This window comes from Neofelis nebulosa, chromosome 6 (genome assembly GCF_028018385.1).
Source record: "Neofelis nebulosa isolate mNeoNeb1 chromosome 6, mNeoNeb1.pri, whole genome shotgun sequence".
In the NCBI taxonomy this organism is placed as follows: Eukaryota; Metazoa; Chordata; class Mammalia; order Carnivora; family Felidae; genus Neofelis; species Neofelis nebulosa.
The window spans coordinates 137,329,736-137,353,885 of record NC_080787.1 but is presented as its reverse complement, the minus strand read 5'-3'; the positions used below and the strand labels follow the sequence as shown (position 1 = coordinate 137,353,885).

Here is a 24,150-nt window from a genome sequence, read left to right as displayed (position 1 = left end):
TGAAATGTCTAGACCAAGAAAATCTATAAAGATGGAATGTAAATGAAAAGTTGCTTAGGGCTGTGGGGATGGTGTTGGTGGTTGGAGGGAAGAGACAATGACTGCTAATGCTTACAGGGTCTCTTTTAGGGGTGATGCACATGTTCTAAAATTAAAATGAGGTTGTGGAGGTGCACCTGGGTGGCTCAGTTGGTTAAGCGTCCAACTTTGGCTCAGGTCATGATCTCACGGTTCATGGGTTCAAACCCCACGTCAGGCTCTGTGCTGACATCTCAGAGCCTGGAGGCTGCTTCGGATTCTGTGTCTGCCTCTCTCTCTCTCTGCCCCACCCCAACTCGTGCTCTATCTTTCTCTGTCTCAAAAATAAATGAAACATTAAAAAAATAAATAAAATTAGGTTGTGGTGCTGGTTGCACGGCTTTGTGAACATATCAGAAAACATGGAAGTATACACTTTAAATGGGCAAACTATATAGTATATTAATTATATCTTAATAAAGCTATTAAAAAAATGTCTGGTGCAAGTTTAACACAAAAATCTGACCAGTGTTTGCTCACTGAGGTTATTTGTGATTTTTGAGGTCTATGCTTTATTTTACATTTTTACATTTAACAGCACTACAGTGTAATTTGTGCTTGTTCATCTCTATCATAAACTGTATGTGTCTAAGGACAGGGTTTGTTTATTATTTGTTTGTTTATTTATTTATTTATTTATAAATGTTTATTTATTTTTGAGAGAGAGAGAGAGAGAGAATGAATGAATGAATAAATAGGGGAGGGGCAGAGGGAGGGAGACAGAGAATCCAAAGCAGGCTCCACGCTGACAGCAGAGAGTCCGACAGGGACTCAAACTTGACCATGAGATCATGACCTGAGCCGAAGTCGGACGCTCAACTGACTGAGCCACTCAGGTGCCCCTGAAATGGATTATTTTTACTAATTTTTATACCTTAATTTTCTTGCTAGTGCGTTGTCCAGAGTACCTAAAAATGTTTTGTTGAGTATATAAATTTTGGGCTAAATTAATGTATCTTGCATTAGCTTTAGGGCAGACATTTTACATATAATCAACCAATCCTCTTCAAGTCTCTTATGTCGATTGTTGTTAAGCCAGAGCAATTCCATCTTGTGCTTTGGCAATAATTTCTTTTTTTTTTGAAATCAAAGTTAAGAGCTTTACATTTATTTGTTAGATTTGATCTCAAATACCATCGGTCATTCTAGCCAGTTAAGATTTTCTTAGATCTGCAATCCCTATTAAAATAACACCAGCATTCTTCACAGAGCTAGAACAAACAATCCTAAAATTTGTTTGGAGCCAGAAAAGACCCTGAATAGCCAAAGCAATCTTGAAAAACAAAACCAAAGATGAAGGCATCACAATCCCAGACTTCAAACTGTATTACAAAGCTATAATCATTAGGACAGTATGGTACTGGCACAAAAGCAGACACTCAGATCAATGGAACAGAATAGAGAACTCAGAAATGGACCCACAAACGTATGGCCAACTCATCTTTGACAAAGCAGGAAAGAATATCCAATGGAATAAAGACGGTCTCTTCAGCAAGTGGTGCTGGGAAAACTGGACAGTGACATGCAGGAGAATGAACCTGGACTACTTTCTTACACCAGACACAAAAATAAACTCAAAATGGATGAAAGACCTCAATGTAAGACAGGAAACCATCAAAATCCTCGAGGAGAAAGCAGGCAAAAACCTCTTTGATCTTGGCCACAGCAACTTCTTACTCAACATGTCTCTGGAGGCAAGGGAAACAAAAGCAAAAATGAACTATTGGGACCTCACGAAAATAAAAAGCTTCTGCACAGTGAAGGAAACAATCAACAAAGGTAAAAGGCAACCGACGGAATGGGAGGAGATATTTGCAAATGACATATCAGATAAAGGATTAGTATCCAAAATCTATAAAGAACTTATCAAACTCAACACCCAAAAAACAAATAATCCAGTGAAGAAATGGGCAAAAGATATGAATCGACACTTCTCCAAAGAAGACATCCAGATGGCCAACAGACACATGAAAAAATGCTCAACATCACTCATCATCAGAGAAATACAAATCAAAACCACAATGAGATACCACCTCACACCTGTCAGAACGGCTAATATTAACAACTCAGGCAACAACAGATGTTGGCAAGGATGCGGAGAAAGAGGATATCTTTTGCACTGTTGGTGGGAATGCAAGCTGGTGCAGCCACTCTGGAAAACAGTATGGAGGTTCCTCAAAAAATTAAAAATTGAACTACCCTATGATCCAGCAATTGCACTACTAGGAATCTATCCAAGGGATACAGGTGTGCTGTTTTGAAGAGGCACATGAACCCCAATGTTTATAGCAGCACTATCGACAGTAGCCAAAATATGGAAAGAGCCCAAATGTCCATTGATGGATGAATGGATAAAGAAGATGTGGTATATATATGCAATGGACTATTTACTCGGCAATCAAAAAGAATGAAATCTTGCCATTTGCAACTACATGGATGGAACTAGAGGGTATTATGCTAAGCAAAATTAGTCAGAGAAAGACAAATATCATATGGCTTCACTCATATATGGAATTTAAGATACGAAACAGATGAACATAAGGGAAGGGAAGCAAAAATAATATAAAAACGGGGGGGGACAAGACATGAGACTCTTAAATATAGGTAACAAACAGGGGGGTGCTGGAGGGGTTGTGGGAGGGAGGATGGGCTAGATGGGTAAGGAACATTAAGGAATCGACTCCTGAAATCATTATTGCATTACATGCTAATTTGGATGTAAACAAACAAACAAATACATAAATAAATAAATAGATTTTCTTAGATTTTTTTCTCTATCATCTAGACTCCATTTTTATCTGCTTTGTATCACAGATAAATCTGAAAAAGCACACTGATTATTAAAGACTTATAAGTTTATTATTAAAGACTTAGAGGTCTTTCTCCAAGATATTGATAATAACATTGAATAGGAGAGAACCCAAATCAAAGACTGGTGGAACAACAAACACTCACTTAAAGATTGACTTGGTTAATGGCTCTACTTACCTATACTCTGAGTTCGTCCAGGGGCTAGAATGTCTTTGGCAGTGTCCTTCTACCTGCCACTCATAATCCATCTGACAAGCTCAGATTTAATGCCAGTTCTTTCATGGACCACTGTCTGATCACCTCAGCTAGAATCTCCCTCTCCATCTATTTATTTGTACTACTCTTGCAATAATCTGATACTACCTTGAATTACAATTGTTCATGTATGTGTCTCAGCATCTGTTGTAGACCATAAGAGACTTAAAAGGAGGAATTGTGTGATTTCTTTGATACTTTTACCTCTTAGAATTTAAGAATGCTTAATAAGCTTTATAAATAACAAACGGAATATCCAATGCTATTAAAATACTATTAAATCTCACACCTTCAGGGGTTATATATGTTTAGAATTGCACATATAATTCTTTTTTTAAGCTTATTTATTTATTTTGGAAGAGGGAGAGTGAGCAAGCGGGGAAGGGGAAGAGAGAGAGAGGGAAGAGAATCTCAAGCAAGCTCCATGCTGTCAGCACAGAGCCCAATATGGGGCTCAAACTCATGAACGGTGAGATCATGACCTGAGCCAAAATCAAAAGTTGATGCGCAATCCACTGAGCCACCCAGGCACCCCTAGATTTATGTTTATAATTCTAAAAGAAATTGATATAGTACATATCAAAAACTCTGCTAGAGTAGGTACTTTTCCCCAATCTTCAGGCGCATCAAGATTTGTACGTTTAGAGAGTGAATCATCTTATAGTTTTCAAACCAGTCCGTACTAGCTTGGAATGTGATGTTTCTTGCACTTGTCCTTCTTCTGTTTTATTTCTGCCCGTCTTGGTCCAATGCTTGGGTAACTGCTCTGCCTTTTTATGTTGCTCTAGTGCTTAGAGGTGTGTTGCTCTGGTTGTGTTCTTCCATCCCTAGATTCTGCTGGAGTGCAGCCCAACAAAACCTCTTCTCTATGCACCATTGTCACAGAAGCACATCAGTGGAAAGGTGGACAATAACTCTCATGCTGTTCTCCCATTTCGGCGGGTGGAACTGAGCCACACGTACGAAAAAGGATGGAGGGCTTTACATTTTTGATTCGCAGTAGTAAAACCTGTAACTTCTAAACCGTGATTTCCAACACTGTGACTGGATAGGGATTACAGTATCTTCCTGGTAACGTTCATCATTTTGTTCAACAAATATTTCCCAAGTGCCTACCATGTGCTGATTACACTGCTCTCGATGTCAGAGATGTATCCGTGAACAAGACAAATACAATCTCCATGCTCAAGGAACTCACGTTGGAATGGAAGTAAGAGACCCAAAACAATGTTGTCCATAAAATTTTCCTGACAGTTATTAAGAAAATAAAACAAAATAGTGTCTGGATTATAGGTTTTTCATTTTAAAGATTTCGAAAAATGTTTATTCATTTTTGAGAGAGAGAGAGAGAGAGAGAGAGAGAGACAGAGAGAGACTGAACGTGAGTGGGGGAGGGGCAGAGAGAGAGGGAGACACAGAATTGGAAGCAGGCTCCAGGCTCTGAGCTGTCAGTGCAGAGCCTGACATGGGGCTTGAACTCGCGAACCGTGAGATCATGACCTGAACTGCAATCGGATGCTCAACTGACCGAGCCACCCAGGTGCCCTTAGTTTTTTCACTTTAAACGCTAGGATGCCTAGGACTATAATGAACATTTCCAAACTAATAATTCAGACTTCAATTGATTTATACATTTGGCAATATATGTTCAGTACTATTTCTTCCTCAACAGCAAGCTGCCACCTCAGACCACCCCCACTCCAAACTTCCCTGCCCACTAATCCAAAATTTTGCTGGGTTTACATTCCTCCCAGGAATTTAGAAGTTAATCTGAACTCTCTTAAACCCATCAGAGTAGTCTTACCCTCTTTGGTTGTGACTGTTTCAGGCAGAGGCATATGACCCAATCCTTGCTAATGAGACTTGAGGTCTGACACAAAACTTCTGAGGAAGGTTTCCTGGCTCTTAAAAAAAACAAAGACATGGGAAGAAAAGATAGTCTTCTCTACCACTGGACATCAGGTTTTGTCCTGGATGAAACACCTGTACCTGTGACAATCATTTTGCAACCGTAAAAAAGCCAGTGCGGGTATACAGCCAACATGCCCGAGAAGGCATGAAAGAAGAAAGAAAGAAAGAGAAAGAAAGAAAAAGAAAGAGAAAGAAAAAGGAAAAAAGAAAGAGAAAGAGAAAAAGAAAGAAAGAAAAAGAAAGAAAGAAAGAAAGAAAGAAAGAAAGAAAGAAAGAAAGAAAGAAAGAAAGAAAGAAAGAAAGAAGCTATACTTTTGAAGACACAGTGGAGCCATGGAAGCATCCAGCCCTGGAGGCACCACCATTTTGCATCTTCTTGCAATGTGAGATATGTTTTTTCTGTTACCAGCAGCCTAAAGCATTTTAACAGATAAAAGTAGATATAAATGCACATATGTAATGAGCATTCTGATTGATTAAATGTATATGTAGGCATAAATTACCTCCTCACTCCATTTGTGATTGTCACATTTATTTTTACCTCAGGCAAAAGCAACTGTAGAATTAGAAAATTTCAGGGTTGAGAATAAATATCTGAATTTACTACAATTAAAGAAATCAATTCACTATCTCCTGGTTACACTACAATAAAATAGATGCTTATAAACCTGTTAACTGCTTAAGACCTAATAAGACATCAAATAAGCCAATTTTCCTTTAAGTTCCTTAATACAAAATAAAAATCTGATGTTGAGCCCAGTCTCCTTTTATCACCGGAACAAACAGAGAACAGTCATTGCTATCAATTGCCTGTTTGTTCTCCCAGAGAGCTCTCCCACAAGCATACATTATGTATGGAGATGAGAGGGGGGTGGGGGGGACAGGGTTCCTTTTCATACTGCCTTTTCTTCTCAACTACAGTTTCTCCATTGGGTCTACTTTTAAATAAAATGAAAGCAAAAATGCTAAACTATTACTGCCAGAAAATAGCTTTCTCTAAAAATGAAATGCCAATTGTCTTGCAAATATTTTCTGCTTCTCATTTGCAGTGTTCTACTGGTCACTTTGATATAGCCAAAGCTTCTGAATATTTATAAAGATCTGTTATTTATTTCTTTATTTCTTTATTTGAGAAAGACCGGAAAGGCAGTAACCACCTCATTGGGTTGTTATTTAGCAATTCAACCTTTATATCTAAAGGACAAATGGCAAGACACTGTATTTGTGAAAAATCTAAATATATAGCCTTCTTGGGGCGCCTGGGTGGCGCAGTCGGTTAAGCGTCCGACTTCAGCCAGGTCACGATCTCGCAGTCCGTGAGTTCGAGCCCCGCGTCAGGCTCTGGGCTGATGGCTCGGAGCCTGGAGCCTGTTTCCCATTCTGTGTCTCCCTCTCTCTCTGCCCCTCCCCCGTTCATGCTCTGTCTCTCTCTGTCCCAAAAAATAAATAAAAAACATTGAAAAAAAAAATTTAAATATATAGCCTTCATAAAGTCACTTCTGTCAATGTAACTCTACCAGTCATCTTGGTGTATTGAGACTTGGAACAAATTTTAAGTGGTGAGTGAGGCATGGGGTGGGTAGATGAAATTGCACTGAAAATAACCTGTTCATGCTCAAAACAATCATAGGTCTTGTCTCCACCCAGAACCAACAGCACCTCTTGCTCTGCTCATCTTCTGGTTTGTTCTTCTATCATACTAACATGTAGCATGTAACCTTGATATTTCTTCCTGCTTGGTTCCCCTAACCACCAACCCTCAGTAGTCCTTGGGGAATAAAGAGCATCCCTCCTTCCCTCCAACTCCCCAGAGGAAGAGAGAAGCTGGTCAATCTCCTACCCATGCTCAACCTTTTCAAGTTTATTTACTTATTTATTGTGAGAGAGTCAGAGAAAACGCGAGTCAGGGAGGGGCAGAGAGAGAGGGAGAATCCCAAGCAGGCTCCACGAGGTCGGTGCGCAGAGCCCGCTACAGGCTCGAACCCACTAAACTGTGAGATCTGACCTGAGCTGAAATCAAGAGTTGGACGCTTAACAGACTGAACCACCCAGGCGCCCCTACACGAGCCCAACTTTTTGAAAGGAATCCGTTTCTGTATCCTCAACTTCCAGATATATTTTTTTTTCTGAAGATAATTTACTTGAGAGGGCTTGGTTCCTAGGTGTTTAGAAAAGATTTTAGTAAAAACTGTTCCTATGAGTTTAGAAAGAATAAAAACGTATCCATCACTTGTCCCAAATCTTACTACGGTATATTGCCCAGGCCTGTAAACATTTTGTGGAGAGCTAAACAAAGAAATAAAGAGAAACAATGGTTTGAAGAAGGCTCTTTTACTGATTTATTAAGGCAACTTAAACACATAAGGCTTATTAACTTTCCCTGTCTTACACACAATTTTGTGAAGTCTTAGTGCCGGTAAAGTAATATTTCAGGTCACGTAGGGATGGATGCTCTCAGTTTAAAACAGCCAAAGCAGCACAGGTTACTGAAGCCGATCTTTTCAAATGCAACTGGAATGTTTTTGTGGGTCTACCAAAAATTTTGGTGGTATATTTGATAAATCCACACATCAACATTTTATGTAATTTTTTTTCAGATTTGTAACGCTTGATTTAATAAGGCAGGTAAAGTCTGTTTTTTCAAATCAAATCATGAGATGTTTTTTACAATTACAGTCAATTCTCATCTTATCTCATTTCATGTTTTCTACCTCCTAATAACAAAAATAAATTTACTTAAAGTTATAATACAATTTCAGATATCAAATTTAAACGGTGCGAGTTACATGAGCAAACATTTTTTTAGGAGGCAGGGAAGCAAAATAGTTTAAAGACCAATAATTGATGGATTCTTATGGTCTCCATTATATGGTCACTTCCGCCCCTTGTCAGCTGAAGCCCCTTTGTTTGAACTCAGTTTTTGCTTACAAGCAACAACGAACAGAACTGCATCTTTTCAGATGAAGAGAGGCCCTTCTCCAGCATAATCAGAAATGCGAAATTTTTATTAACACAGCACTTTGACATTGAAAGCACTATTCTAAGAGCTTTATAAATATTAATTTGTGTAGTCCTAATAACAGTCCCGAGGGGAACACTGTTATGCCCCCATTTAGTCAGTAGCAAAACTGGCATTCAAATTCAGTCTGCCTGGTTCTCTTGGTCTTTGCTTTTATTTATTTATTTTTAATTACATTCAATTAACTAATTTATTTTTATTTATTTATTTATTTTTTACTATTTCTTTGATTTAAATCCCAGTTAGTTAACATATAGTGAAATAATGATTTCAGGAACGGAATCTAGTGATTCATCGCTTAAATACAACACCCAGTGCTCATCCCAACAAGTGTCCTCCTTAATGCCCCTTGCCCACTGAGCCCATCCCCCCACCCACAACCCCTCCAGCAATCCTCAGTTTGTTCTCTGTATTTAAAAGTCTCTTACGGTTTGCCTCCCTCCCTGATTTTATATTCTTTTTGCTTCCTTTCCTATGTGGGGGAAAATGTATTACCATGTAGGTAGTCATAATTATAATGGTATGGGTTTTAACTTGATAAACCAGTTGTGAATCTTTCAAGAAGTCAGCTTTTGCATAGCAAAGGAAACCAATAAAACGAATACGGCAGCCTACTGAATAGGAGAAGAGATTTACAAATTACATATGTGATAGAGGGTTAATGTCCAAAATACATAAAGAGTTTATACAACTCAACGCCAAAAAAAAAAAAAAAAAAAAAAAAAACCCAAATAATCCAATGAAAAAGTGGGTGGAGGAACTGAAGAGATATTTTTCCAAACAAGATATACAGATAGCCAACGGACACATGAAAAGATGCTCAACATCACTAATCATCAGGGTAAATCAAACCTCACACCTGTAAGAGTGGCTAAAATAAAAACATAAGAAACAACAAGGGTTGGCAAGGATGTGAAGAAAAAGGGACCCTTGTGCGCTCTTTGGTGGGAAATGTAAATTGGTGCCACCACTGTGGAAAATTGTACGGAGGTTCTTCAAAAAACAGAAATACCACATTTACCCACAGGAAAAGAAAAAAAAGCACGAATTTGAAAAGATATGTGTTTATCCCTCTGTTGATTGCAGCGTTATTTACAATAACCAAGATAGGGAAGGAACTTAGATGTCCATCAATAGATGAATGGGTAAAGAAGAAGTGGTATATACACGCAAAGGAATATTACCCAGCCATAAAAAAGAACGAGATCTTGCCTTTTGCAACAACGTGGATGGACCTATAGGGTATTATGCTAAGTGACATAAGCCAGACAAAGACAAATACCGCATGATTTCACTTATATGTGCAATCTAAAACACAAATGAATAAGCACACAAAAAGCAGAAACGGACCCATAAACACAGAGAACAAACTGATGGCCCCCAGAGAGGAAAGGCAAAATGGGTGAAGAGGTGTAGAGGTGTGGGTGATGCAGGCTTCCAGTTATGGAACGAATAAGTCATGGAAATCAAAGGTACAGCAGAGGGAATATAGTCAATGGAATCGTAATAGCGTCGTCTGGTGACAGACGGGAGCTGCACTTGGGGTGAGCGTAGCGCAATGGCTAAACTTATGGAATCACTATGTTGTGCACTTGAAACTAATGTAACACCGTAGGTCAACGATACTTAAAAAAAAAAAAAAGGCTTGTTTAGTGCCACTTGGTTCCAGATCTCAGCCTCACTGCCATCCAAAGCAAGTTGAAGCGCACTGAGTTTAAATGCTCTTGGTGTCTCTTTCTGAGGATGGGGGCCCATTTTGCTTTCCAGTGCCCTTCCTTTCTAAGTAATGAAGTGAGACAAATCCCACGGGGTGGGCTCGGTGCTGGCACATTCTCCAATTAAAGAAGAGTTTGATTCACTTGCCTGATTCTTGGTTCTTAATTTGGGCATGAAGGAAAAATGGTGAAGTAGTTTCTGGGGAAATATCCGAATTGTTGATTTATCCACCAAATTCACTATTCCTAAGCTCCTTAAGGGTCCCAGAAGCCTGAGAATCCATTTAATATTGTGGCCCACGGATGCAGAGGAGGTAAAACAAAATCTAGGTGCCCCACACAAATAAGAACAACTAAAGGTTGGGGGGTAAGGAAAAAAAAAAGCTCCACTGGAAAATACAACTTTATAAAGGAAAGGACTCATATTTTTCAGTTTGGTTTTGTGGGTGGTGAAGAAAGCTATAAAAAAAGAGCCTGAAAAAGTAGATAAAGAAAGAAAAACCAAAGGTAAGGAGGGTGAGTGAGAATGAGAGGAGAGGTGGGTTTAGAGCCAGAGGGCAGAGGGGATGGGGGCAGGGTAGCAGGGGGAAGGGGGGGAAAGGCTGACTTGGAGAGAGGAACACTGCAAAGTGCTTTGATGCACTTGAACTTCTCCGGTCCCTTTCTTCTGTACACCACTGTTATCACTGCCCTTTGAAATTCTAATTAGCCAATTAATCACTGCTCACAGCCCCTTGCAGCTCACCAAAGGGAAAATGGTGTTCCAGGTTGTAGCCAAAGCAAAATCACCCCATGTCTATCTAGATGAACTCACGTAAAACCAGTCCTGGGGGGTAAAATTTCCCTCCTCCTGCCTTCAGCAGGCTTGGTGAATTTTAGGGGTCCCGGGTAATTTTCAACAACGAAACAATCCTGTAAAATTTTTGCCAAAAAATCAGAATTTTAACAGGGCCGAAAACCTTTAAACACAGAGACCTTCTTCCTATTGACTGCATTTTCAGTGTGACTGTCTTCTGTTTCAAATCTAGTCGCTTAGTCCTATGCCCCTATACACAAGATATTTGTGTAAAGGGGGGACATCAATTCAGCACTAAGCAAGCTCTGTTGAAGCTTTGTCATGTTAATGTAGCCGCCAATGAAAGTAAAATTTTATTTTTAGATTTAACCTCATACATTGCCCCAAAGCAATTTTTTATTTCCAGCTGATGTATTTGAAGAAAATAGGCTCAGATTTATTGGGTCTGTTAATAAAAAAAAAAAAAAGAAAGAAAGAAAAGAAAATTAAATGACCTCCTGTAGTTTTGCTGCTGTTTATTGATCTCTTTCGAATTTAGCTAGCAATTCAATCTGCAGTAAGGCGTGTTGAATGAAATGGATTGTGAATGTGAAAGTGGAATGAACATTTAGAAAGCATTTTCAAGTCCCAGAAAGTAGCTTTAATAAATGAGAATAAATTAAATTCACATCACTGGGGGAAAAAAAAAAAAGATGGATTTTGTTTTAATGGTGAACTACACAGAAATCATTTATTGGATGTAGGATCTATTGGCCACTTTGAAGAAGCTAGCTCACCGAATGGATTGCTGTAGCTCTGATGAGCGAAGGATCCATCATAATCTATCTTTTAATGATACCTTCAGAGACTTTGAAAAATCACTTCTAACATCATTAGGGTAATTCAGTCTTGCTTTCCTCATCCAACCATTGAAACTACTATGATCACGACTACTGCTAGTAGTAATGATAGTGATAAATAATTAATAATAATAATAAAAATAAGCACAAGTGACTTCACAATGAGAAGTAACTTCCTGGGGTGATTTCTCAGCATTAGATGAAGTGAACTCCGTATTGCCAAACCCACATGTATGTTTCCATACATTTCCTATTTCACCTTTGTTATGGTTGCCACTATCGACCGTCTCTTTCTTCTTGAAACTCCTTTGACTTCCCTAACACCACGCACCATTCTGTACTGTTTGTCTACAAGTTTCTGTCTTCTTCTAGGTCTTCCTCCTGGGATCCTTTGATTTAGCCAACTCTTTAATTTGCAGCTTTAATTTTTTTTTTTAATGTTTACTCATTTTTTGAGAGAGAGAGAGAGAGAGAGAGAGAGAGAGAGAGAGAGAGAGTTGGGAGGGGCAGAGGGAGAAGGAGACACAGAATCCACAGTGGGCTCCAGGCCCTGAGCTGTCAGCACAAAGCCCGATATGAGGCTTGAACTCGCAAACTGCAAGATCATGACTTGAGCCAAAGTCAGATGCTCAACTGACTGAACCACCCAGGCTCCCCGTAACCTGCAGATTTAAAGTAAGCCTTAAATAACGAAGCTTCCCGGGGTTCTGCCCTCTTTCCTTTGCTTATCCTTTTCCTGGGCAAGCACTTTTATTCTCTTGGTGTCAGCTAACCCCTATATGTGGATTTCTCTTTCTTTTTCACAGTTCACCACTCATTCCTTTCCTCAAACTCAGTATGATGATAACTGAACTCATTATCTTTCCCCCAAATATGCTTCTGCCTCTGTATTCCCCAAAGATATCACCATCTACTCAACTGTCAACAGGAATCCCCATCTGACTTACACTACACAGGAAATGACTCGAGTGACTGTTTTCTCAATTCTTCCACCAGTGGCCCATATCTAGGACCATTCCAGATGCTCAGGAGGGAAGTTAATTCACTACATACAACAGATGCCTCTGGATATTAGAGCTTGATTGTCTCTAGGAATCCAGGTTGAGAAAGGTTGTATCTAATGGAAACCCAGCAGCCACCAGAAACATCTCCACCTCCTTCATTCCCCCAAACAGCTGTCCTCTTCACCCTATTTTTCACCCCCACTACACCTGGGGGGAGCCTCATGCGTAGATTTGCTGCCTAAAGCTCTACTTACTTTCCCCATGGGAATCCACTTCCTTTTTCTATACAGTTAGCTTTACCTCAGGTTAAAGCACTACCTTCAGCTTTGCTTTCTCTAGTCCCTTCCCCGCCTGCCCCGAGTCATTTCTAAGATGCAGATCTGATCATACGCTTCTGCTCAAACACTTCAATGGCTCCTGCTGGATTTCAGATTAAAGTTTAAAGTCATTAGCATGACCGAATGCATTGTCACCCCTGTCCGTGCCCCCGCATTACCCACCATCCCACTTTCCCAAGGCTAAACTGCAGTCGAAACCATGCCCCAGGTAAAATTAGTTTCTTCCCGTGACTTCTATGGCACCCTGTATGTATCACGCTTTCTTTCAATCATTTATTCATTTAACAAAAATTTACAGAGTGCCAACTACATGCCAGACGGTGTTGTGTGCACCAGGGAGACAGTTATGGGCGAAAGAGTCTTTGTTCTCATGGAATCCAATTCTAGATGGAGAAACAGACAGTAAGCATAAACAAATTAAGGCAAATAACATAGAATAATGGTATGGTAAGGGACTTGGAGGTGCTTCCATTAGGGAAGTTGGGGCAAGTCTCTCCAGGAAGGTAACATGAACAGATAAGCGATGCCAAAAAAAGAGGCTTTCTGAAGATCTAGAGGGAGAAGTCTCCGGTAGAGGGAACAGCAAATTGAAAGTTCCCTGAGACTGGAACAAGATGTTTGAGAGATGGAAAGAAGCGAGGAAGGCTTCAGAAGTCACTCGAGTAAAGGACGAAAGGGAAAGATGTAGGAGACGCCATTGGGGGCCAGATAGGGGTTTGGATTTTATTTTAATTGCAGCAGAAAGGCATTGGAGGGTTTTAATCAGGGAAGAAGGTTCTTAGGACAGCTGGTAGGATCATAAACAGGTCAAGAGCAGTGGCATAGCAGTGGCATAGATTCAAAGTCATGGAGCCTTGAATTGGGATTTTAGGAAGATTGCGGGAAGCGCCATATTTGAAATACAGTTGGACGTAATGCCGATAGAAGATGCCGATAAACTGTGCATGGTTTACCTCTGTGACTCTTTTGTAGTAAGTAAACTCTGTGGGGGAAAGGGGACTGTTACTCATACCTATATTTTTCGTTCCAAATGTAGTGCCTAGTGCCTAACAAGTCACTGAAACTGTTTTGTGAATGAAGGAAGCAATGGGAAAAATACATTTCAGCCAGGGTAGTCAGCAAAGACTTTATGGTAAATGTGAGAATTGACCTGTAACTTAAAAGACTGTAAATTTTTGACCAGTAGAAATTGAAGTAGAGGGAATGTGAGTCCCTAACATTTCTGAATCCTGGTACAGAAATACAAATGAAATCTACTGCCTCATGTCTTAATATTTTAAAGTCATAAGTCAAACTAATAGACTGTTAAATAAAATGTGTTCTATCTATTCTAAAGTTATAAATCAAGCTAACAAACTGTTAAATAAAACATGCTCAATCCTTTTACCTTGACAAACATATTTTATAATCACCAGCTTCTACAATTTGGCAGTGGTATGGGAGAGCCAGCCCTTGGCCCCTGGCATGAGGCGTGCCCCCTCTCTTTATTCCCCAGGTTCCTCATATGCACACATGTAAACACTCTGGCCTGCAAGTCTAAACTCAGTCCACTTATCCCCAACCCTGGTCCCCATGCGGACAGGCCATGGAAACTGTCACTGGGCCATTGGAGCAGGGAATTCTGAGTCTCAGGTATCCCGACTATGGACTAGACAGCAGGATTTGGGTTTGGGGTGAGCACATCCCCTTGGTCCTGCCAGTTTTTCAGGAGGAAGGGTAAAGCCAGAGCAAGGTAAGGCCAGAGTAGGGTCCCCTAGAGCATGAAGCTGGAGGAAAGGCCATTGTCACTTGGATCTAAGGGCACTTCTGGTTGGAGGGGTAACTGTGGGAACCATGAGGCATATTGAGGGAATAGAGAACGATTAGTTTGTTTGGAGCAGAAAATTCATACAGTGAGTGAAGATCAGATCCTAGATGGACAAGAGTCTGGGGATAAAGAACTTTGATCATACAGGCAATGGGGAATCAAACTCTTCAGCACAGGAAGAAATGATCAGATACTTGTGTGCAGGGCGGATGAGAATGCGGGAGAGACAGTGAGATCAGCAGAATTACTGGACTTTGAAGTTTGGGGCTAGAAGTAATAACAACTGAAAGCAGAGGGGGAAGGAGTTCATGTAATTTCTAAGAAGAAGAAGAAGAGACAACCAATTAGATGTAGGGGCTGAAGGAAATGGAGAAACTGGGTCAAAGATGGTTTTGCAAGAGAAAATATGGCTGCTGTTTTGTTCCTTGGGCTGTGGACTGGATGTTAGTGTCCCCTCCAAATTCATATGCGGCAGTCCTAATACGATGGTATTTGGAGATGGGACCTTCGGACGGTGGGGCCCCCCACAGTGGGATTGGTGTCCTTCTAAGAAGAGGAAAGAGCTAGCTATGGGAGGATATAAGGAGACGATAGTCTGTATGCCAGGATGTGCTACAGTCTTGATCTTGGACTTCCCAGCCTCCAGAACTGTGAAAATAAACGCTTGCTGTTGAAGCCACCCATTCTATGGTATTTTTGTTATAGCAGCTCAAGCTAAGACTGTTAAGGAAGGCTGCTCTCCTTCTGAGAAGTCAAGGGAGGTGTTGTGGGTTTGCTTTCAACACCATTCCTGTAATCGAGGCCATCACTGACTTCTCATGGCTCCTATCAACCTGAGCACCCCTGCTCCAAGGTTTTTTCAAGTGAGCCTCTCTCTCTAGCTCACCACCCCCATCCACGGTCTGGCTGAGCCCAGAAGTGCAACATTAACAGTGAGCTCTAAGTTACATTCACCTTGGGAGGGGAGGGGAATATTTTAGAGATTCTAAAAATGTAGGATACTTTTGGGAAAGGATAAAGAAGTCCATCCTGAGGCAGGCACCCAAGTCGTGGTCGGATCAGATTAGATGATGACCTTCAAGAACAGAAGAGCTGACAGGGTGAGGTGGCCTCCAAACTGCTTGGGTTTGAATCCTGACTCTGCCTCTTGCCAACTGTGTTGACCTAGAAAATCTGGACCGGAACTTTCTTCCAAAGTCCTGTGAGCATGAGCCTTTTCTGTCCTGACAGGGGTGCTGGGAGAGGGGAGGAAGCTGTCCCTCCTCCCGCCACTTGGAGGGGTGGGGACAAAGGCCAGGGAGCTTGTTCAGTCAGACGCGCTGGGGCACAGTGTCGTGATAGACTTAACAAATTAAAAGCATTTCCCATGAGGGGCGCCTGGGTGGCTCAGTCGATTAAGCGTCCGACTTCAGCTCAGGTCACGATCTCGCGGTCTGCGAGTTCGAGCCCCGCGTCAGGCTCTGGGCTGACGGCTCAGAGCCTGGAGCCTGCTTCCGATTCTGTGTCTCCCTCTCTCTCTGCCCCTCCCCCGTTCATGCTGTGTCTCTCTCTGACTCAAAAATAAATAAACGTTAAAAATAAATAAATAAATAAAAGCATTTCCCATGAAAGAAAACCAGGTCTACAGATTTGTACCATCGGACAGAACCGTAACAGTTTTGTAGTTTACCTATCGGAATAGAAAGCAACTTGTGGCAAAGACCCCAGTAATTTTACTTGGTAGGTTATTGTTTCCACTGGGCTCTTATCATAACCATGTGTTGGGATGTGCTAACTAGTTGTTTGTCACTAGTTCTTTTCTCCTGTCCTCTTTCCACTGTTGCTTGGCAGCTGAGTTTGTTTTCCATTTCAATCAGTGGCACACAATTTCAAGCAGATGTTCTACAAAGTGCTTGACTTTTAAGCAGAGTACGCACGCAGTGCCCTCTTAACGGTGCAGCTACACTCAACCCAGAATCTGGTTTGCAAATGAGGGTGCAAATGAAGCTAGTCAGCCTGGGGACCAGGCTTCCTGAGTTTCCAGTGCTTTGATGGGGGGGTCGCTTCCCCTAATGTTATTGTCTGGACCCGCCCTGAAAGCGGCTTAGTGTTTAGGACCCGCACACGCCATTCCCTGGGCGGGGAGGGGGGGACAGAGGCCGGGCACAGATGTAGGGCTGAAGCACACTCTGTATCAGGGTGACCTGTGTTTGAGCCCTGCCTCCTTTGACTGTGTGAACGGGGGCAAAGCTCTCAGTCTCTCGTCTGTAAAATGGGGAGAAGAATGGAATAGCACCTCATCGGCAACCATAGGGTTAAAAGTGATAAGGTGGGGCGCCTGGGTGGCTCAGGTCACGATCTCACAGCTCGTGAGTTCCAGCCCCGTGTCACGTCGGGCTCTGTTCTGACAACTCAGAGCCTGGAGCCAGCTTCCGATTCAGTCTCTGTCTCTCTCTGCCCCTCCCCCACTGGCACACACACTCTCTCTCTCTCTCTCTGTCTCTCTCAAATATAAATAAACATTAAAAAAAGGGATAAGGCCCATAAAGCATGTTAAGTTCAGTGACCTACACACAGCGAGCACTAGGTTCGTGCCCAAGTAGTGGTATCGTTTCTGGCTTGAATTTAAAAAATCTGAACAATATTCCTATGGGGCTGGTTGCTATTAATGTTATCACTGAGTTATAGATGAGGAAGCCGAGGCACAGAGAGACGAAGTAACTTGCCCAAGGTGGCCCAGCCAGTAAGTGGCAGAGCAGTCTGGCCCCAGAGTCTCTCTGTTTGGTGCTGTTTGGAGCTAAGTGGGCCTGGATGGTGCATAATAATCAGTGCACACTCTGTTTTAGGCACCAGGGGTAAGCACTTTACAGCACAAGATTTCACTGAACAAACCAGCCTAATTCTCTCACCATGTTTTGGGGGATGTTAGTACTATTTTCTTTTTTTTAAATGTTTCCTTATTTATTTTTGAGAAAGAGAGACACAGAGAGCAAGCATGCACAATCGGGGGAGGGGCAGAGAGAGAGAGACAGACAGACAGACAGACAGAACCTGAAGCAGTTTCCAGGCTCTGAGCTGTCAGCGCAGACCCTGAGGGGGGGCTTGAACCCACGAACTGTGAGATCATGACCTGAGCCGAAGTCAGACGCTCAACCGACCGAGCCACCCAGGCGCCCCATCACTCTTTTCCTGGTAGAGATGAGGAATATCAGATCCAATGAGGTCAGAGAGGACATACGTTCCTGAGCAGGGCTGACTCGAGTGCTGGTGTCCCACCCTGTTTCCCTGTGCCCTGCTGGGCAGTGCCCCGGACCCTTCCAAGTGGACGGACCCGAGTGGTCACCTCACATAAATGTCCCCAGGATGCCAACAGGCTTCCTGGGGATGCACGGGTTGAAGCCCACGTGTCCTGACTCCAGCCCGTTGTTTTATGTGTTTTTTTTGTTCATGATATTACAATAACAATATCAACTGCCACTGTAAGTAATTCAATACACTTCACGTTTTCTTTTCCTCTGGCCACGAGTCTTATAATAACAAAAATATTCTAAAATGAATAAATATTAAAAGCCTAATTTGCACAAACATGAGGCAGCCCAGAAGGCCAAGTAAACAAGAAATCTGGGCACCTTTCTTTACAAAATAAAAGTAGTAGGAAAAAGAAACAAGCTAAAAAGGGGTAAAAGTAGACGTGGGAAAATAATGCTGCAAAATTCCTTCACGTTACCCATGTTCCAGAAAATTACTGTCCTGGCTGCTTATTAGAATATATTGCTGGTTATAGTTCTGCTATAGGAAAAGTTGTTTTGTTTTTGTTTTTTACTTGTTTATTTATGTATTTTGAGAGAGAGAGGGAGCGAGCAGGAGAGATGCAGAGAGAGGGAGAGAGAGAGGATCCCAAGCAGACTCCACGCTATCAGCACAGAGCCCAACGCAGGACTTGAACCTGCAAACAGTGAGATGGCGACCTGAGCTGAAACCAAGAGTCAGATGCTTAACTGACTGAGCCGCCCAGGTGCCTCTGTGTTTGTTTTTGAATTAGGTATTTCTTCTAGTTTGGCGCCTTAAATCCCCAAATCTTAGTATTGTGGAAAAGTCCAGGCATGCTCTCCCTACTAGGTGATTCTAACGGATGTTACACTGGAACCTTATACCTGGGGATCCAATGAAATGACACCACAATTCGTCATCAGTAAAATGTTAAATCATTAAAATGTTGCTTTCTATGACCTCCCATGCAGGGCTGCTTATTACGGAGAATCTCCTTTTCAAATGTTTTAACCTATTATAAGTTTCCTCATGACGAGCCATGAGGAAAGGCGGGCTGCCAAAATCTCTGTAGATGTCCTAAAGACAGCCTCGCGCCCCTCCAGGGGGCACAAGACCATAAGAAACACGCTGCATTAGCTATTGCCAAACCACCTTACGGAAGGCCTATTTACCATCATTTAAACAGACCGAGTCTTATAAATGTTTCCTCTTCTAGAACCTCTGCCTTGTTATGACACACATTTTGAAATTGTATTAATTTCCAAGAAACTGAGATCCACACACTGCTGATTTCCAAATGGGGCTGTTTTCTTCCAGATATTTACTGGATTTCAGATGGAGTAAGACAGGTGGTTTTAGGCTCAAAGCTATTCAAAGGCAGATAGAAAAAAATCCAGCAGGGCCAGCAGCCTTTGCCACCGAGAGCCTGTCCCAGTACTGGCAGGACTCCTCTGGGTCTTTGGTCCAATTCTGCAGAGACAGGTGACGGGTGATCCCCATGCTGGTCTCAAATGAACCTGGCATCCCTGGGCCCCCAGGGACCCAGGGGAGACAGAGACAGACCCGCCTGCCTCCCTAGACTCTTTTGGTCTGGAACAAATCTGAGCCGTTCACCTGTGACAACCTCACAGGGCCACAGCTGAGCGGTGAACGAGGTGCCAGGGAGGAAGCAGGTGGAGAGCGTCCGGTCTTTCTCTTTGTCTTGCCTGTTCCGCTCAGTTCAGCAGAAACACACTGAGCTCCTGTTAACGTTTGCCAAAAAGCTGTTTGTCACGGAGGCTTGCAATCTCCCTCTCATGCAAAGCACTCTGGTAGTAGGAGCTTCACCTCCCCTCTTCTCCTCCACGTCCTCATTTTCTGGTATCGCAGAGCTAGGAGAAATACCAAATAAATATACACCTTGGTGCATCTGGAGACTCAGTTGTATTTAAGCCCAAATGACACCTGAGAGGGTCCTTGTGGGAGAACGGAGATGGGACACGATTGTTATCCTAAGAGAAGATGCTACTTTCTGCTGAGGGCTTTACTTGCATCATCTCAATTAATCCTTAAAACAACTTTATTGGGAAATACTATTTTTAATTCCATTTTACAGAGAACGAGGCCTAGAGAAATGAAGTAACTTGTCAAGAGTCATTCGGTTGGTAAGTGATGGATTCAACACCCAAACCCAGGTTGGACGAACTTCGGAGTCCAAGAACTTGACCATTGTTTGCTACACTGTATTTATCATTTAATCCCGGATCAACACGTGGGAAACGAGGGGCATACGAGCATTTTACTCCTCTGAACAGGCCTTTTTTTGACTTCACATCAAAATGCATGCACCGCCAGTTTCTAGCTGCTACCAAACGCACACATCAGAAATACAGCTCAACCCAGTGTCATGAGCCATGGATACTCTCGTCAGACAAAAACCCACCCGGATACATTGCGCTCGGTGTGGAGTGACAGAACTGTCATAAAGGTAATCATGTAAAACACGAAATCTGCCATTATTATGTTTCTGAATTTCCGAGAAGGCGTTGTTTTGTGTACTGGCTAATGACGAGCACGCTTCTATTCATCAGCTTCAGTTTTATACCCTTGGGAGGAGGCTTATCATAACTATCAAAGCAGAGATATAAAAGATTAGGAAACATTTAGTTTTAGGAAATAATGGCTTGGAACCCCAGTCAATCAAAAGCGCAAGGGGGAAGATGAACAATACGGTTATGATGCCAGCTGGAGAATCTTTATAGTTGGACCTTGACAATGGTTTGCAAGTTTTCGTATTGCAGACGGTAAAAAGGAGGCTGCCTAGGAGAACCACAGTCTCCAAGAAAATATAGACAGAAGATACTTGCAAGACCCTGGAATTGAAAATGACTTCTAATGCAATCCCTGCTTTCAGGGATTATTTATATTGCATATAAACATTTCAATGTTTATAAGAGCCGAGAGGTCAACAGAACTGTCAAGATTTAATAATACCTGTATGGGTAATTTTCTTGAGAAGCCAAAAGAATGCCCAGTCTTTCTTCCCAATACTTCCCAATACTCCAACACACACACACACACACACACACACACACACACCCTTTGGTCAGGGAATTCTGGGCTTCAATAGCAATTACGTCTTGACTGAATCACTGAATTATATTAATTGAAATGATCTTCATGCTTTAAAGTTGAACTTTGCTATGAGTTTTGCTATGGACAATTTACCAATCCCCTAAAAGCCGAGCAAAGAGATTCTTGACCTGGACTTCACAAATAGGCTCCCCTGAAACAGAACAAATCATTTGTATGTGTAGTATCCTACAGAGAAGGTTCAGAGCTTTAATCAGATTCTCAAAGGAGTCTGAGTCCCCTTCAAGGGTCAAGACCATCCTAGAGGCCTGTATGCGGCTGAGAGAAGTCAGAATTTTAAAAGGAGTCCTGTTTCACTCTCACTCAACACTTTCTAGAGCCTTGTGCTTACTGGAGGCTCTAGCCCAGCTGTTGCTTGTTAGGAAAACCAAGACAGCTGTGGGAGGTGTTGGGGTCAGATGCAGGTTTTACCAGTAGAAGCTGGCAGTGTCCGAGTCCCCATTAGAATGATGCATGGCACAGGTTTGAGTATAGGGACTGTTTTGAGATGCTCGGGGGTCAGTCCTTAATCTGTCACTCTCTACGGGTTGGAGTTGGTCCCACGAATGGCTTCCTGTCCACTTTTTTCATCTACAAAGTGGAGGGAAATAAGACCTTGTCTCTCAACACTTTTGGGAGGATTAAATGAGATCCCGTGGATGGAGGGGCGTGACGCACAGTCACCTACCTGTAACCCTTGGGAACAGGTGTGTTTTGGAATTCAGCCTTTGGTTTTCTTAGAAATGTAATATATTTCTATCTTCGATATCACTTAACGCCACCAACATCATCCATGGCTAAATATATGGATATTTCTACAGCAAAACGATGAATATTCACAGTAAGAGGGATGAATCAAGATTACAGTCTTACGTCAATCCAAGGCAGGTCCGCCACCCCAAATTTTCAGTGGTCAGAGCACTTGGACTTCGCGATCAAGAATAAGCAGTTGTATACCTGTCTTCTCACAACTGTTGTTTGAATCTTACTTTCTCTAGTTTCCCAAGGTCCTAATTCTTATGCCTCTGGTGGCTTGTCCTCACATTTATACTCCTTTGACATCAGTGTTGGGCCCATGGCCGAACGAGCTACCCGTGCATCTCTCTTACCTTCACACTCATTTGAACTGCGTCCTGAATAACACGGTGGCTCCCCTCTCCTACCAATGCTCTGGGTGAAGAAGATTTTTCTCTTCTCTTGGCTTTGTCTTAAACTCTCCCAATTTCCGAGGCAGTCTCTCTTGCCACAGCTCCAGTACTCCAAGGGCTGTCTGCTGCCTGTCTAATAAATTCTCGAGGAGCTATCAAATGACTCCTAGTGACGTTGGTTTGTTCACTGGTCAGCAGAACACTCTTCCCCTGAAGACGAGAGGGGACATTCCTCAGTTTCATTCAGGTATGCCTGAGAGCTGCTTCCAGACTGCTTGAGAATGAATGACGTTGCAAATCCTCCTGAGGACAGCACTCCTAGATTCTCTTCCCCATTCCAGAGTGCCCTCAGAGAAGGAATGTGGGCTCCAGTACCAACATCACAACCCAGAGCAACACTTCCAGTGGCACCGTGCCAGTCAGCAGCAGGTGGCAGCTGTCGAAGGCCACCTGCATGATACCGTGTGGCCGCGGGGATCACACAGTTTAGCATGGGTGCGGTGCAAAGAGCATGATCAGACATATGAGAGTTTGATTTCTAATTCATTCACATGCTGTGGGACCTTGGGTCAGTTACTTAAACTCTCTGGGCTTCAAGCTGTAACATGGGGGATGATATTACCTACTGGACAAGGACCCTAACCTAAATAAATGTCCCAATACATTTCCAGTCCCTTCCTTCATCGCCTCTCCACTGGTTTTCTCTTCCCAGCCCAGGAAACCCTTGAAGGGCAAGAATATGTCTTCTTTTTGTGTTTATTCCTAGCACAGGGTCTGGCCCACAGCAAGCATGTAACGAGCTATTGAATGAAAGAGTGAATGAATGAATGAATTCAGGTGTTTTTGTTGGAGGTGGCACATCTGTGGTTCCTCCTAAATCTGATATTCATAATTTGATAAGAGGGCATTAGGATAAAGATGCCTGAGCCAGAGTTTTATGGTCCAAAGAACCATATTTCCTTCCAAGGTAGATAACAGAGTTACGCTGCACGAGCTCTTTCATTCCATATTCGTGCTTTCTTTTAAAAACGGAACTTTTAACTTTACAGAGTAATACCTCTTACTAACTGGTATTAGAAGGGTCGCATTTTTAAAAAGATGTCCCAATTTCAAGCAAGATTTGAAGACCTACTATAACTCCATACCGTTTCCTCTAATCTCCAACTATTACTAAAGCTTAGCTAAATCCTAGTGTTCCCTTGGGTTCAGGCAGATTGTAATGACCAAAGCAATTCTGAAATGTTTCAGTAGACTCTAAGATTCATCGAGGGCTTTGGAAATTAAGACACCGTAAATTTAAAAACCTATTTGAGCAGCTCTGTATTTAATTATTCTTCCACTCTCTTGGAATAGAGATGAATCGAAATGATTTTGAACATATTAACATACAAATCACTGGTGCTATTTTGCAACATTTTTGATTGGCCTCGGCATCTTTACCTGCAAAAGGGGTGCTCTTGGCGTTGTTATGCCCTGGGAAACACTCATGGAAACACCCAGGGTTTTGCCTAACTGTGAAAAGCTGCAGGGCTGGATGGAATGTTATTTTGATATACAGCCCCAAATCCTTTTTGGTGCTTATTTGTCATAATCCCAAGATTACGTGGTCTAGCAATAAATAAGGGCTATGTACGTTTTTACTTACAATTGATATTTTTCTTTCTGTCTGATTCTTAAGGGTACACTTTTTCTTTTTTGCCTATGATAGGGTAAAACAAAAGTCTTTGTGAGCAATCGCTGTGCCGAGAATCCACGTAGGAGAGGAGGAAGATCCGGGAAGAGAGGAAGCTTGAAGTTAGGTGAGAGCAGAAGAGTGAGGCCAGCTGGCTGGAATTTTCTCTCACCGTTGTGGGAGGTAATAGAATGCATTTCTCCAGAGAGCACACTGACAGTGGAGGTATAAAGAGTGCTCTGGAACCCTGGAGGTAAAATGCTCGATATAGCTTCCAGTGGGTAAGGACAAAGTGGGGAATAAAGGTGTGTAAATTCCTCATACTTAGCCTAGGTGATCTGGCACTTGTTCCAGGATTCAAGCACATGTATACGCTTAACTCAGCCCGGGCCCCATG

General features: G+C 42.2%; 1 protein-coding gene across 2 annotated transcripts in view; it reads right to left on the bottom strand.

The window, feature by feature from the left end:
• SASH1 (SAM and SH3 domain containing 1) overlaps window positions 1–24,150 on the bottom strand; it is a 336,005-nt gene that overhangs the window by 296,360 nt on the left and 15,495 nt on the right. Inside the window, exon 1 of one of the 2 annotated variants that reach the window (XM_058735583.1) lies at window positions 22,043–22,196. The exons of the other annotated variant lie outside the window; for it this stretch is intronic. Coding sequence (XP_058591566.1) covers window positions 22,043–22,054 — 12 coding nt within the window. The 5' untranslated portion in view covers window positions 22,055–22,196. Of the gene's footprint in view, window positions 1–22,042; window positions 22,197–24,150 lie in introns of those variants that run through there. 2 annotated transcript variants of the gene reach the window in all.